This window comes from Jaculus jaculus, chromosome 4 (genome assembly GCF_020740685.1).
Source record: "Jaculus jaculus isolate mJacJac1 chromosome 4, mJacJac1.mat.Y.cur, whole genome shotgun sequence".
NCBI classification, from domain to species: Eukaryota; Metazoa; Chordata; class Mammalia; order Rodentia; family Dipodidae; genus Jaculus; species Jaculus jaculus.
The window spans coordinates 70,194,020-70,210,035 of NC_059105.1; the positions used below are offsets into that span (position 1 = coordinate 70,194,020).

At 41.3% G+C, this 16,016-nt stretch overlaps 1 protein-coding gene across 1 annotated transcript; it reads right to left on the minus strand.

Annotated features, from left to right (window-relative positions):
* Positions 1–2,712: 2,712 nt before the first annotated feature.
* On the minus strand, positions 2,713–15,310 carry Dhrs9 (dehydrogenase/reductase 9). Its single transcript, XM_004651930.2, has 4 exons — positions 14,948–15,310; positions 13,067–13,325; positions 7,817–7,980; positions 2,713–2,936 (listed from the first exon to the last, which is right to left on the minus strand). Exons 1-4 carry the CDS (start codon positions 15,258–15,260, stop codon positions 2,713–2,715), a joined length of 960 nt encoding a protein of 319 aa, XP_004651987.2. The 5' UTR covers positions 15,261–15,310.
* Between the last annotated feature and the right edge of the window lie 706 nt (positions 15,311–16,016).

Consider the following 16,016-nt stretch of genomic DNA (forward strand, 5'->3'; position numbering starts at 1 on the left):
ATGACTGGGTTTGATTTTAAGTTTGAACAATTCTGATGCAGTGAGGAGAAATCATTGATGGGATCCCAAGGTGCATGTTATAATTGAGATAAGATGTGATATAATGACAGCTTGCAGACAGGTGATTGCACAAGAAATAGTAGAGGAGTCAATGGATTCAAGCAGCTTGAGATTTCTAGGAGATGAAATTGACAATAGCTGGTTCTCCCTGGATAAAGAGCAGCTGAGGGTAAATTCTCAAGAGGTAAGCATATTATGGATGTCCAGATAGAGCTACAGAGGACAAAGTTCGACTTTTAGATCAGATCAGAGGCAAGTTTAGAAGGATCACCTGGTCTCTCCAGGCTAAGTGAGAAAATATCCTTCATGCTAGATTTGGCAGGAAACATCTCAACTAACCTCAGCCCTGGATCCTGGGAGAAGCTCTTGTAAGGCATCCTGAGAATTGGCCTCAGCCTGTGATTTTTATCTTTGTTGAATGATTACATTCAGAAGGGAAGGATCATACCCATTTTGTTCATGATTGTAGGTCAGAATTTAGAGTAATGTTCAATGCATAATGTTTCCCCAGATATTTGATTAAAAAAAAAAAAACTCAAGGGCTGGAGAGATAGTATAGCGGTTAAGCGCTTGCCTGTGAAGCCTAAGGACACCGGTTCAAGGCTCGGTTCCCCAAGACCCACGTTAGCCAGATGCACAAGGGGGCGCACACATCTGGAGTTCATTTGCAGTGTCTGGAAGTCCTGGCGCGCCCATTCTTTCTCTCTCTACCTGCCTCTTTCTCTGTCTGTCTGTTGCTCTCAAATAAATAAATAAAAATGAACAAAAATATTTAAAAAAAACCTCAATATTTTCTCAAGGATGTAGAAAATAAGAGATGATGGTGAGATGGAAGACAGTCCAGGAGACCATGCCTGAGATGCCAGATTTAAGGACTTTTCCATGTGCCCCCTGCCCTTGCATCTTTGTTCAGACTTACACCTCCTTCCATCGCTTCACTTTCTCATTTACTCTATAAACTTTTTTAAAGTTATTGGATAAATATATTTGAGTTCATTTACTAGGGCCTAGTCAAAACAAAGAAAGTAACAGAATTGATAAGTTTGGGTGTACTGGGAAGAGCGTCAAGGGAGTTTCCTTTAGATTTTAAAGTCTTAGCAGTGCTGGGAGGTCTTGAGAGTCAGAAAGACACAGAATCTGAAACAGTGCAATGGAGCCCAGAATCTGCCACTTGCAGCTTCAGCTGTGAGGTGCTTAGCTGCAATCACATGAAACCAGAGTTCTACATGTGAACTGCCTCTTGGGCTTGGACCAAGACGGGAATGCCTTTACAGGTAGTGACAATAATTTGGCTCATACTGCATAAGAATTCTCTCTCTTTCCTGTTGTGATTTTTCTTTCCCTTTTGTTGAAGAAGGGATGAGCACATTATCCAAGTGGACTAACACCATGGATTTTTTAGTCAGCAAAACACTTAAATCTTAGCATTTGGAGAACTTTCAGGAAAGGCGAATGAAATGACTTGCTGATTCCTTCAAGTGAACAACATTTCCAGCAGTTTTCTTCATAGTAGGTTAAGTGTATGTAAGTGCAGGGACGCTTGTGCACTAGATGATGCTTCTGGCATTTTTTTGTACTATGTTATTTGTAAAAGGGTTGAAGTCTCCCACTCCAGGATTCTTCCCACAGTCAACTTTTGTGAGTGGTCCTGGTGTTAGCTGCATCTTCTGGGTGGGGTGTGAGCCTAGGGTTGACCCATAGAGAACCATGAGTATGAGCAAGATGCAGAGTTAGTCACATTGTAACTGTAGCCAAAGGAAGCCTTTTAGTTGAGCTCTCTGGGTCTTCAGAGATACCTAAGGTGCAGAATTTTCAACCAGCTCAGGTATAAGGAATACCAGATAGTCTGGACCTGTTATTTTTACATTTACCAGAAAAATAATGTAAATATACTATATTTCTATTATTTACAAATGATTGATTTGTCTGTTATTTCCATTTTCCCACCATAAATGTGTGCATGTTAATGATCACACATGACCTCAGGCAGGATTTTCATCTTCTAGTCATTGCAGGACAGGAGGCTTGTATTGTTCTGGAGTCTCCTAGCCTTCACATACATTCTTTTTCATAGTCCTCACTTATTTTCTTGTTTTTTTTTTTTTTTTCCTCCATTCTAGTTCAAGTTCTCCTTACTGTTTTTCATTTTCCCTTGGTTTATACCAGTGCAACATCATGCTTTATCTTTCTTCCTTTCCTTCTTTCCATTGAATCTTATCAGAACTGAGTGAATTTTAGTCCTTCAGCCTTATTCTCAGCAAGACAACAGAGCACATGGATCCACTTAGGAAAGGATCCTACTTACCTCTCAGTATTTTGATAAGAGATAGCATTTAATGGTCTGGATTACCCAGTAAGTATGGAGTAGGCAGGGATATACACATCTTGAATGGGGCAGTCTTTTCTATTTCTTTCATCCTACCAAGAGGACAAAGCCTCAAAGTCAGGTAGGACTGGCCTCTTGATGGGCCCCTGTCTATCTGTGTTTTCAAAGAAGACTTGAGAAGGGACTCTGAAACAGCGCTGGGATGTTGCAACTCCTTCTTTTGAATCCAGAAACGTGATCTAAACAAGTCCAACTTGGAGCAGGTAACGAAGGAGACTCACAGCAGCTCATCTCACAGCCCGGGGCAGGCACTTGTGGCCAGTGAGTCACACTGCTTTGGGATTAGCCAGTTCTACTTTCTGTTTCAACAATAAAAAGTCTTGCAACACTGCTGGCATATGAGACAGAGGTATCCAAAATGTCTTGGCATCTTTTCCAGCAATATAGCGAGTCTTTGGGAAGACACTTGTTAGAGCGTGGTCCATGCACTCGACCACCAGAGAGAGGTCCACGTTCACGGAGGACGTAGTGCTCTTCAGTTTGTTTAGACCTGTAAGAACAGACAACGACACACTTACTCCTGGAGGAAGAGGAAGAGCAGAGCAGGAGGCTGGAGAACAAAGGGGAGGCTGTATGTGAGGGACTTTATTTTGAATCATTTTCTGTTCCTCAGGTAAACATGTGGCAATGCTGTCTTTAGACCGCTGTCTCTCCAACTTTGTGCAGACAGCACACTCTTAGAGGGCTTGTTAAAATTCTAACTTCTAGGTTCCAACTATAGAATTTCTGAGTCATTTAGGTATGTGGTCCTGGTATTTGCATTTCTGACAAGTTTCAAAGAGGTGCTGACACACTGGTCCTGAGGACTAGACTTCGAGGATTATTGCTTTGAGGCATGTGGGAAAGATCCTTTATCGAGTCCATGAGTCCCTTGATTTGGGTCATGAGTGTGATGCTTAATTTGTTTAGGGGAGTGCTGTGTTTGTAGGAACTGTGGGTGTGCAATGCACTTGTACGTGTGTGCACACACCTGTGGGTGGAGAGCACACTCGCATACCACATGTGAACAAAGAGAGAATCCTCCTTGGAGTCAAGAAGCTAAAAGTATCCCAGTTCTCAGAAAAATGAAGTGTCTGGCTGATGGGCTAAGACTCTTCTAGGCAGAAAGTACCGGGACTGGTAATACTTTGGAGCTTCTGCCTCTTCATTCAAAGTTGCTGGAGCCAGGTGTGGTGGCGCACACCTTTAATCCCAGCACTTGGGAAGCAGAGGTGGGAGGATCGCTGTGAGTTCAAGGCTGCCCTGAGACTACCCAGGTCTGCTTGGACTACAGTGAAACCCTACCTTGAGAAACAAAAACAAACAACAAACAAAAAAGCAGTGTCAAAGGTGCTCAGAAAACTGAGTATCTAATGCAGGGGAATGAAACTGATCTTCCCCTCATACCATGTACAAAATTCAACTCAGAATGGATCAACAATTTCAACCTAACACTTCAAACTCTAAAACATTGGGGTATTTTTTTTTTTTTTTTTTTGGTTTTTCGAGGGAGGGTCTCACTCTAGCCTAGGCTGACCTGGAATTCACTATGGAGTCTCAGGGTGGTCTCAAACTCACAGCTAGTGCGGGGATTAAAGGTGTGTACCACCATGCCTGGCTTTGGGGTAACTTTTTTTTTTGTTCATTTTTATTTATTTATTTGAGAGCGACAGAGAGAGAAAGAGGCAGACAGACAGACAGAGCGAGAGAGAAAGAATGGGTGCACCAGGGCCTCCAGCCACTGCAAATGAACTCCAGACGCATGCGCCCCCTTGTGCATCTGGCTAACGTGGGTCATGGGGAATCGAGCCTTGAACCGGGGTCCTTAGGCTTCACAGGCAAGTGTGCAACCACTAAACCATCTCTCCAGCCCTGGGGTAACTTTTTTGAGGTTGTTCCACGTAATAACTTTTTAGATATGAGTCCCCAAAACACAGACCACAAAAGCCAAAGTAGATGGATGGGACTTTGTCAAACGAAACATCTTGTTATCTTATGTATAACAAAGGAAACAGAAGAATGAAGAGATAAGCTATGGAATGGGAAATAAGGGGTTAACATACAAAATATCAAAGAAACTCAAACAATTCATTAGGAACAAAAAACCAGCCTTATTTAAAAACAGAAGAAAAAAAAAACCTGAACAGACATTTCTCAAAAGAAAACATAAAACTAGCCTGTTAGCATCTGAATGCTTTACTTTACAGGTGTGTGAGTTCTTTCAGTATTCTTCATCACTGTTCACCACTTTGTATTCCTTAGAATGGCTACCAGAACCCCCAAAAGGCAGAAATGTTGACAAGGATGTGCAGGACACACCTCAGATATATTTTAAGAACACATAAGTATCATATGGTAGCTTCACTTTCAATGTTTAAAAAATTTTTTTAAATGTATTTGAGAGAGAGAGAGAGAGAGAGAGAGAGAGAGAGAGAGGCAGCTAGAAAGACAGAATGGATACTCCAGCGCCTCCAGACACTGCAAACAAATTCCAGATGCATACACCACCTTGTGCATCTGTCTTTATTTGGGTACTGGGGAACTGAACCTTGGTCCTTTGGCTTTGTTGGCAAGCAACTTAAATGCTAAGCCATCTCTCCAGCCCCCCCCTCCCCATTTTTGAGGTAGGGTCTTTTTTCAGTTCAGGCTGGCCTGGAATTCACCATGTAGTCTCAGGCTGGCCTCAAACTTATAGTGTTCCTCCCATCTCAGCCTCCCAAGTGCTGGGATTACAGACATGTGCCACCATGGTCCAGCTTGACTTTGCATTTTTGAGGAACTTGCCTACTGGTTTTCATAATGGCTGTTTTAATTTACATTTCCACCCATAGTATGCAAAGGCATCCTTTTCCTTCACATCCTCCTTGTGAATATTTATCTCTTGTTTTTTTCTAACAGCTATTCTAACATGAGACCCACTCACTACAAATTACTCAAAGAACCTAAAGATGTTGGTGGCTATTTCAAATTACTGTTCAGGTTGGGAAATACAAAAAGATGACCTTAAATTTATGGTGTACTTTGGGACTATACATTTGGCTGATCCCTGAATTCTTTTTAAAAAAAATGTTTTTGTTTATTTTTATTTATTTGAAAGTGACAGATGGAGAGAGAAAGAGGCAGATAGGGAGAGAGACAGAGAGAAAGAAGAGAGAGAGAGAGAGAGAGAGAGAGAGAGAGAATATGAGAGCGCCAGGGCCTCCAGCCTCTGCAAACGAACTCCAGATGCATGTGCCCCTTGTGCATCTGGCTAACGTGGGTCCTGGGGAAACAAGCCTCAAACCGGGGTCCTTAGGCTTCACAGGCAAACACTTAACCGCTAAGCCATCTCTCCAGCCCTGATCCCTGAATTCTTACTTGGAAAAGATTAATAAGGCAATAGATATAAAATTAGGTTCCATGTCTTTTGATTTTTTTTTTGGTTTTTTGAGGTAGGGTTTCACTCTAGTCTAGGCTGACCTGGAGTATACTCTGTATTCTCAGGGTGGCCTTGAACTCAAGGCAATCCTCCTACCTCTGCCTCCCAAGTGCTGGGATTAAAGGTGTGCGCCACCACACCCGGCTTGATATTTCTTACTAGAGAGAATTCTGAATGCTCTTAATCCAAAGAAATGATAGGTGTTTGAGGTAATCAATTACCCTGATGTACACATAAACTGAAACATCATACTGTACCCCATAAATACATATAAATGTTATATGCTAATTAAAAATAAAAAATAATTTCGAATAGAATTTGGTGACATAGGCATTCAAAGAACATCAGTGTTAATATCAAGCAGAGAAAGCACTTATAATGAGGGACTTTGTTTCTGAAGTATTAAGTCTGAAGGGTTAAGTTTAGTCCTTGACCAAACCTATGAGACGTTCAATTACTATGAGAAATGGAGCTTTTGGTAGTAGGGGCTGTAACCCTACAGCAAGTCATTTGCAAGGTTTGTTTACTGATGTTTTAATCAATATTTTCAATTCTTCGTGTGTGTGTTTTATGTTGTGGTGGTTGTGAGGGGTGCTTATTAATTTGAAAACCTCCCCCTGTTGTTCTGATTTGGCTCTTAGCACCACCTTCAATCAGCTGACCTGAAATCTTGCCACAGTTATCAGTGTACAATTGTCAACTGATAAAAAGGCAGAAGCACAGTTTGGAAGGATAGAGTGACAAGGTAGTGAGGTGGACCCAACTTTAAGTAAGATCTCAGAATTATTTGAGGATCAAGTTAACATTAACAGGTCCAAAAAGTTTGAGGTAGAAGGGAGATCCTTCTTATACAGGAAGTTTGACCAAAGTTGTTCAAGTATTGCTCATATTGACTATCTGAGAATGAATGGCAGAGTTGGACTGGCTGGATTAAATTGTGGAATTTCAAGTATATTGTCTCTCTAGGCTTCTGTTGCTATGACATGAAGGAGTTAATACATCCACTCAAAGTTTGGGGTTGTGAATGAGAGTGGGTGTGTAAAGTACTTAGAATGATGACAAATTCCTAGTAAATAGCTATAGGTATTAATCACCCTTCTGTAATCTTGATTATTATTCTTCCCTCCTGACTCAGTCTTTTGACTCATGTTACCTTTTCTTCCATTTCCCCTTCCATGTTTCTGTTCCTAAAAGTTTCCTCCACCCAAATAATTCCTTCCTGTTTTTATTTTTTTTTTTTCCTTAGCCTTATTCAAACCTGACCTGTCCCATCAAAGCTTCTTACTCAACAGTGCTTTGTCCTGGCCTGAATTCTGTGGGTAGTTAGAGATAACCCCACTGCTTCTGTGTCCCTGGGACGAGTCTGAGGAGGATCAGTTTTCTTGCTGGCTGGATAGTCTCATCGTTACACGGTTTTACTTGGTTACCTTTTGTTGTTAACTAGACTGTATGGGTCAGAGTCTGGGGCTGTCTGTTTTATTTTATTTCATTTTGTCACTTCTACAGATCCATGAACAATGTTGAGAGAATGGTTTGTGCTTAGTAAAACGAGGAACTATGTGGCGAGATGAAGAACATGAGCCCCAGAGCCAACCTGCCTGGCCTCAGGTTTGGGGACACCCAGGAGGCATTGGTTGACCTTAGCTAGAGCATTTCAGCCTTCAAAACCTCTGTTCACTATTCCAGTAATTCTTTTAAGACATAAGTGATATAATAATATTAATAATATATATTAATAAGAATATATGTTAATAATAAGTGATATAATAATAATTCAGAAGTGCTTAGCATAGAACTTGGCACTTAATAAATGTTTAGTAACTGTTAGCATTCAGAGAAGCAAGAGGTGACACTGGAATTAATATCCACATTGGAGTGCTATTCTGGTGACTTGTGTTTTCATTGGATTTGAGCCCCCTTTATGCTGACTAGGACATGGATCCTCGAAGACACTGGGTCTACTCCGTACTCACATTTTTCAATGTAGCCTTCTCCATATTGTTGTTTGATATCTGGAGACAGGTGCTTCCAAATGGCGAGCTTTTTCTCAGTTGTCTTGATTGGATCCGCCAAATCTGTTTTGAACAGTCCTGGTTCAATGCATGAGACATGCACACCAAAAGCTTTCATGTCCCTCCTGTAAAAAGATAAAAGTTAAAGGTATCTTTAACATATTTTTCATTTAAGTTTTTGTGGTGTGGGGGATCCACCCGAGGGCTTTACTTCTGCTAGGCAAACATTCTTACCAGCAACTTACATCACAAGTCATGTTGGTTTTTCTTTTACAAATCATGTTTTATGTTTAGTTCAGCTTTATTTGGAGACTAGTTTGCCATTTGGGTGACGTTTTCTCCCCATGAGTCTTTTCTTAGACTCATGGAGTTGGCCATGTTGGAAACAAGCACCTTGTTCTACCCTGTCACTTTGCAGGAGAGGAGACTGAAGTTCAAGGTGGTAAAGTGAGGCTGGTTAACAGCAGTGCAGGCGTGTATCTGGGCGGGACAGTCCTTTCCCGGCCAGGTCTTCCTTCAGGTTTAGGACGTGGGGGTGGGGGAGCTGTATGGTGAAAGGGGATGCTGAAGGACCCGGACTTGCCTCACTGGATCCCTGTGTGGCTGATCAAGCCTTCTCATCGTTACCACAAATTTTCTTACCATAAGTTTCTTGAAAGCTCTAATTGTGAACATAAGATGTGATTTACTTAATTTTAGATTTTGCTTTTTAGCAACACTACAGAAAACCCGAAGGCTACTTGCTTACTGGGCACTGAGGTTGCAGAGAGATCTTGGTGCCCCTTTCTTAGCTTTTTCTTTCCTTTTTATTTTTTCAAGGTAGGGTCTTCACTCTATTCTAGGCTGACCTGAAACTCCTTCGGTAGCCCACGCTGGCCTTGAGCTCACAGTGATCCTACCTCAGCTTCTTGAATGCTGGAGATTAAAAGGGTGCGTCACCAGGTCTGACTTTGTGCCCCTTTCTTGGCAGCCAGACAATGTATTACAAACCAGTCTTTAAGCAATCATTTTCTAAATTTAATGTATATGTCCAACAGGATACATAAACAGATAATTACTCATTTATAGACATCCTCAACATAATTTTTTTTTTTTTTTTGAGATAGGGTCTCATTCTAGCTTATTGCAACCTGGAAGTCCCTTTGTAGCCCCAGGCTGGCTAGCCTTCTACCTCAGTCTCCTGAGTGCTGGGACTAAGGGGCTGTGCCACCACAGCTGGCTGAAGGATTTTCTTTTTTGCTGTGATGGGGCTTGAACTCAGGGCCTTGTGCATGCTAGCCAAGGGCTCTGTCACTGAGCTACACTCTCAGTACTTACTATAAAATTTCTTAAAACCTGTAGATGTGCACTTAAAATGTAATTTATTAAGTTTTAGATTTTGTTTTCATTCCATTAAAATCTTCACTTAATAGTTATGTTAACTATTATGCAGTTTTAAATACATTTTACTAAACTAAAATGTAAATTAGCTTGAGATATTTTGAAAGGCATGTGGCATTAAGATAAAGATTATTTTAAACTTGATTTAGGGCTGGAGAGATGGCTTAGCAGTTAAGGCACTTGTCTGTGAAGCCCAAGGACTCAGGTTTGATTCCTCAGTACCCATGTAAGCCAGATATACAAGGTAGCACATGCGTCTGGAGTCCATTTGCAGTGGCTGGTGGCAACTGGTGTGCCCATTCTCTCTCATCTCTTTATCTGCTTCTCTCTCTCAAGTAAATAAATGAATAAACTTAATTTTATTTTATTCACCTTCCAAATGATCTCTGATAAGTCTGGGAAATAGTAGTTCCAAGAGGATATTGGAGGAGCGGGGAAACCATCGACTCATAAAAATAGTATACAACATAGGGACCGGCCACTCTACTAAGCTTACAAAATAAGTAAAATCAATATGAAATATTTTGCTTGCTAGGCAAAATGCACCTTACAAGAGTCCCAGCCTCTCTCAATTGAACTGCCCTAAATCCTTCTTTGTGCAGATATCTTGGTCAGGCTTGCTTGCATGATTCCATTTCAAATACTAATCCCGTGATCCATAAAGAAATAAACACTTTATTGGTTACTGTTAGACATTGTATAGCTGCACTGAAAATTCCCCAAACACTTCATTTGAAATGTATTTTCAAAGGTGAGTGAATTCTAATTATACTAAGAATTTTATTATGCTATTGCTGAGTGTAGAGTAGAACCAAAGGTCATCTGAGGAGGATAAAGGAAGTTGTCCATGACGTTGCCATTCAAAATGTGATTCCGGAACCACATGCAGCATATGGTAGCTTGTTAGAAAAGCAGAATCCCAGGTCACAATTCAGACTCATTCCATTAAAATCTGCACTTAAAAATTTTTATTTATTTATTTTTTTTGTTTTTTTGAGGTAGGATCTCTTTCTAGCCCAGGCTGACCTGGAATTCACTATGTAGTCTCAGGGTGGCCTTGAACTCATGGCAATCCTCCTACCTTGCCTCCTGAGTGCTGGGATTAAAAGTGTGCACCACCACGCCTGGCTAAAATCTGCATTTTTTACAAGATCTCCAGGTAATTCAATTTTTTCATTAATGTTCTGGAAGCATTATTTCAAATTTATTGTGTTTATTTTCTAGCAGAATCAAACTTGGCAACCAGATTACTGGCAGAATGGAATTATTCAATCTTTACTAATCTCAGTAATCTACTCTGTGGTATAGATCATAAACTCTGACATATGCCTTCAGAAAATGCCAACTGAATAAATAAATGAATGAATTAAAAGTAAGTCAGAGCTGGAGAGATGGAGTGGCAGTTAAGACACTTGCCTGGGAAGCCTAAGAACCCAGGTTTGATTCTTTAGGTCCCACTTAAGCCAGATGTCTGGAGCTTGTTTATAGTGACTAGAGGCCCTGGTGCACCCATTCTCTCCATCTCTCTCTCTCCCCCTGTCTGTTTCTAATAGATAGATAAAAAATAAAAAAGCCAAAAAATGTTAAAAAATGTAGTCAAGTGGCGTGGAGACATGCTCAGTGGTTAAAGGCATTTGCTGCATAGCCTGATGACCTGAGTTCAATTCTCTAGTACCCATGTAAAGACAGATGCACAGAGTGGCCATGCATCTGGAATTCATGTGCAGTGGCAAGAGGCCCTGGCATGCTCATTCTCTCACTCTCTCTCTCTTTTCCTCTGCTTGCAAATAAATAAAAAATATTTTTAAGGGCTGGAGAGATGGGTTAGCAGTTAAGTGCTTGCCCATGAAGCCCAAGGACCCTGGTTTGAGGCTTGACTCCCCAGGACCCACGTTAGCCAGATGCACAAGGGGGCACATGTATCTGGAGTTCGTTTGCAGGGGTTGGAGGCCCTGGTGCTCCCATTCTCTCTATCTGCCTCTTTCTCTCTCTGTTGCTCTCAAATAAATAAATAAAAGGAAATGTAAAAAAAAATTTTTTAAGTAAACCAACATCCAACAACTACATTTAATCTGCTCGCTTGTCTATTATAGTACAACTTAACTATCTTCCTTTTGCTTATCTAGACCTTTCTGCCTGCACTACATTCCAGGAGGCTCACTTTTACTAGTTACACAGGATAAAAGAGAGAGAGAGAAAGAGAGAAAGAAAGAGGGAGTAGAGCCTGGCATGGTGGCACACACCTTTAATCCCAGCACTCAGGGAGGCAGAGGTAGGAGGATCACCATGAGCTCGAGGCCACCCTGAGACTCCATAGTGAATTCCAGGTCAGCCTGGGTTAGAGTGAGACCCTACCTCGAAAAACCAAAAAGAGGGAGAGAGATTCCTTCTATGGTGTCATCAGTGATTATTTCATCCTTCAGCTAAAGCTGACAGACTCTCCCTGTTTCCAGATTCTGGAAACTTCCCTGTCTCCTCATCCCTTAGTACGTGGAAATAAATTTCCCTTAACTATTGTTTGCCCCCTAGGTACTTCACTATCCTCTAATATTTCTCTATCTCTATATACCTCCCATGTGTTTCAAGATACTAATTTTAGTAAACTCTATTCTCTTTATAATTAATTTTTATTTATTTATTTGAGAGTGATAGACAGAGAGAAAGAGGTAGAGAGAGAGAGAGACTGAGAGAATGGGTGCATCAGGGCCTCTAGTCACTGCAAATGAACACCAGAGGAACACACCACCACCTTGTGTATCTGGCTTACATGGGTCCTGGGGAATCAAGCCTTGAACCAGGGTCCTTAGGCTTCACAGGCAAGTGCTTAACCATTAAGCCATCTCTCCAGCCCCTCTTTATAATTTCTAAATATTTATTTATGTATGTTCTATTAGATATTCAGAGAGAGGGAGAGAGAATGGGAATACCAGGGCTTCTAGCCACTGCAAATGAACTCCAGATTCACATGCCACCATGTGCATCTGGCTTATGTGGGTTCTGTGAAATTGAAACACGGTCCTTAGGCTTCACAGGCAAGCATCTTAACTGCTAAGCCATCCCTCTATCTCTCTATAATTAAAAAAATAATTTTATTTATTTGCAAGCAGAGAGAGATTGAAGGGAGACAGAATGGACACACCAGGGCCTCCAGCTGCTGCAAACAGACTCCAGATGCATGCACCACTTTATGCATCTGGCTCTACATGGGTACAGGGGAATTAAACTCAGGTCATTAGGTTCTGTAGGCAAGTGCCTGAACAGATGCATCTCTCTAGCCCCTCTCTATAATTTTAACATGCCATCCTTTCCTGCCAGAACCTTGCTTAAAGGACCACTTATATTTTATATCTTTGAACTGACAGTGACAAGTTCTAATTGCAGGTAAGATGGAGGAAGCATACCCCTCCTACTGAACACAGTTACAAATCCCAGAGGGTATTGTGACAGCCACTTAAGAAATGACACTTTTCTACCGAAGGTTTAGATAAGATGGTACTGTTCTGTCTACAACTGCCAGTAGAAGCAATGGCGAGACCTACCCTGCAGATGTTGCCCTGTTTGCAAAGCTGACCTGTTGACTATAAACGCACCTGACTATGTGCATCATACATTAACACAAAAAGAAAAAGAAAAAAGTTAGACCCAACATAGAGTTGGATTCAAATCTCAGTTCTATCATTTATTAGCTGGTTGTAAATATCTCTGTTAGTTTTCAGGGGTAACATCTGGAAAGTAGAAATAATTTAAAGTGTTGAAAGAGTGTCTGATACATACTAAGTATGCAGTAGGTATTAGCAGTTATTATTTCCTAAGTCAATTAATTTGCTTTACCTTAAACTGTCGTTGAAGCCCTCCACTGCATATTTGGATGGAGTGTAGCCCCCTCCACCGAATGCAAGCCGGCCTCCGATGCTAGAGACGTTGATAACCCTCCCTTGAGCTTTTTTGACCAAGGGAAGCATATTTAGTGTCACATTGATGAGTCCAAACAGGTTCACTTCAATAGGTTCTCTGTAGTCCTCCACTGTGAGCCAGTCGGTGGGAGCCAGCACACCAAGGACACCAGCGTTATTGATCAGACCCCAGAGACCTACAGCGGGGGGGGGGGGGGGGGGGGGGGGGGGGGGAGAAGGAGATACGGCAGAAGGTGCATTTATACGGATATCTTTTTGCCCCCAAATTTTATTTATTTATTTGCTAGAAGAAAGAGAAAGGGAGAGTGAGGAAAGAGAGTCAGAGAGAGAGAGAGAGAGAGGGAAAGAATGAGAATGGGTTCACCAGGGCCTCTTGCCCCTGTAAATGTGCGTGCGCCACTTTGCGCATCTGGCTTTATATGGGCACTGGGGAATGGAACCCGGATTCTCAGGCTGTGCAAGCAAGCACCTTTAACAGCTGAGCCATCTTTCCAGCCCTATGGTCATCTTTCATGAAAACACAACACCTGCTTTTCACACACTGCTGGGAGTCAGGAAAGGTTTCCTCTTTGTGGTCATATTCTTGCTTTGAAATAATTTTGCTGCTTGAGGCGATGGTAGCTAACAGAGTCGGGGAGTAAATTGAAATCATGAACTTCAATTACTGGAGTTCAGTCTTAGTTACTGTTAGTCTATTCCTGGATCCAACTGTCAAATTTTGAGACTTTATGAGACTTCCTGCTATCTCTTCCCAAAAATAGAGCAAGTTGTTCTGTTTTTCCTACCTTGCAAAATGGCAAAGCCAGAGTAGTATATTTATAATATATTCTATAGGAACAAAGACCAATAGAAATCTAGTTCAAGTTTATTTTTGGCATTAAAACAGAAGTCATTCACTTGGCTTGATATATGGTTATAAATATTTAGAATTGTTAAAAGTGCAAGCATTAAAAATTGTCTGGAGACCTCACCAAGTCATTGCATTTGAGTTTCAGAGTCTCAGATATGTGATAAAGACACCATTGAGAAAAAAAGCACATATATTTGTTTTTTATTTTATGGATCCCATTATCTTCTTCCATGAAGATATTTCAGACTTCATTCAGAGCTGATAAATCCCTTCCAATTGAGAATGTGTCAGACTTTACTAGACAGTGAATGGTGAATGGCTCATTAGTCTATTTTGTCTTTAAGACTCTAATACACACATTCCCTAGTTTATTTTCAACCCTGTTATTAGAAATGTGTGAACTTGCTGGGTGTGGTGGTGCACACCTTTAATCCTAGCACTTAGGAGGCAGAGATAGGAGGATTGCTGTGAGTTCGAGGCTACCCTGAGACTCCATAGTGAATTCCAGTACAGCCTGGGCTAGAGTGAGACCCTACCTCGAAAAACAAAAACAAAAAACAAAAACAAAACAAAACAAAAAAAGAAATGCCGTGAACTCTGGAACCATGTGTGCTAAAAAGTGGGTCTTGGCTATCTGGATAGTGATTTGGAGGTTGCTGCCTTATCAGACTGCAGACTTGAATTCCAGTTACCTTTGAAGTTAGGCCCTTCATTTCTGTTCTAAATTTACCCAGTAAGGCTTAAGACTGCATGATCTGGGCGTGTCTCACATATACAGAGAGCCTGTAACATAATCAGAAGCTCTTCTAAGATTAGAGACTGCTGGGATTTAGGAGATAATGATTCTTTTGATTAAAATGTGAGCATCTTCTATTTTGCTCTAGTTACTTCCCTACCCCCTCCCTCCCCTCCCCGCCTGTCCCTACTCCCATTTCTCTCATCTCTCACCTTTTTCACCAACGTGGTTTTTCACCCACTGGGCGGTCCTCTTGACATTCTCTGGGTCAGTGACATCCAGAAGCACCGTGTGAAGTCTCTCTGAGGTTTTTGCCTTCAAAGCTGTTGATCCTGACTCAGTCAGACAGGCAGCAATGACATGAAACCCTTTCTTATCAAAAGTTCTAGCCGCCAAATTTCCAAAGCCCGTGTCACACCCAGTGATGAAAATGTACTTATCTGCGATGTCTGCAATCTTTACTTGTCCTTTGTAATTCCATAGAAAAGCACAGAGGATTAGAAGGGCCAACACCCAAAAGAGCATTTTCTTCTTCCTGTATGTGACAGGTGCACTCCTTTCATGTGAGATAAAAGAAGATAGTCCTGTTCAAAATTAGGGAAAAACAAAACAAAACAAGTTAGAACCACTAAGCCTTGATGAGCTTGAGGCACTTTAATGCTTTCAGTACATAAATAGAAACTTAAAATAATATTACTTGGTTGCTTGTTGGGAAGATGGTTGTTCATATCAAATGACAGTCATCTAAGCATATGCAGAAACTAAGGATGCATGTCAGAGAGATTAAAGGGGTGGCATGATGGCCAAGCGGTGGATGTGAGCGACTGGAGTTGTGTGGCATGGTGACATCAATCTCACATGTGAACTCAGCCATCTGCGAGAGTGGGCCAATATAATCCTTCCTCTTTTACTTAGTAAAATTCAAGAGCAGAAGATTCTCAAAATATACTAGAAAGCGTAGCTCAGTCTTACTTGTTCTGTCAGATGCCCAAGAATTTGTTAGGAAAAGAACATTTTGCTTTTGTCACTAAAAACATTCTCAATTTGAGCTGGAGGAATGGCTTAGTGGTTAAGGCGTTTGCCTGCAAAGCCAAAAGACCCAGGTTCGATTCCCTAGGACTCATGTTAGCCAGATGCACAAGGGGGTGCACACATCTGGTGTTCTGGAGTTCATTTGCAGTGGCTGGGGGCCCTGGTGCGTCCATTCTCTTTCTCTCTTCCTCTTTCTCTGTCAAATAAATGAATAAAATATTTTAAAAAATTCTCAATTTGATTTCCATT

Bases quoted from the DNA above. Each gene is read 5' to 3' on its own strand.
- Dhrs9 (XM_004651930.2), bottom strand. From the start codon at position 15,260: ATGCTCTTTTGGGTGTTGGCCCTTCTAATCCTCTGTGCTTTTCTATGG. The intron at 7,981-13,066 runs GTAAAGCAAATT...ATCTTTTTACAG, and splicing joins GGCTTCAACGACAGTTTAAG to GAGGGACATGAAAGCTTTTG. The intron at 2,937-7,816 runs GTGAGTACGGAG...CTGTTCTTACAG, and splicing joins AGAAGGCTACATTGAAAAAT to GTCTAAACAAACTGAAGAGC.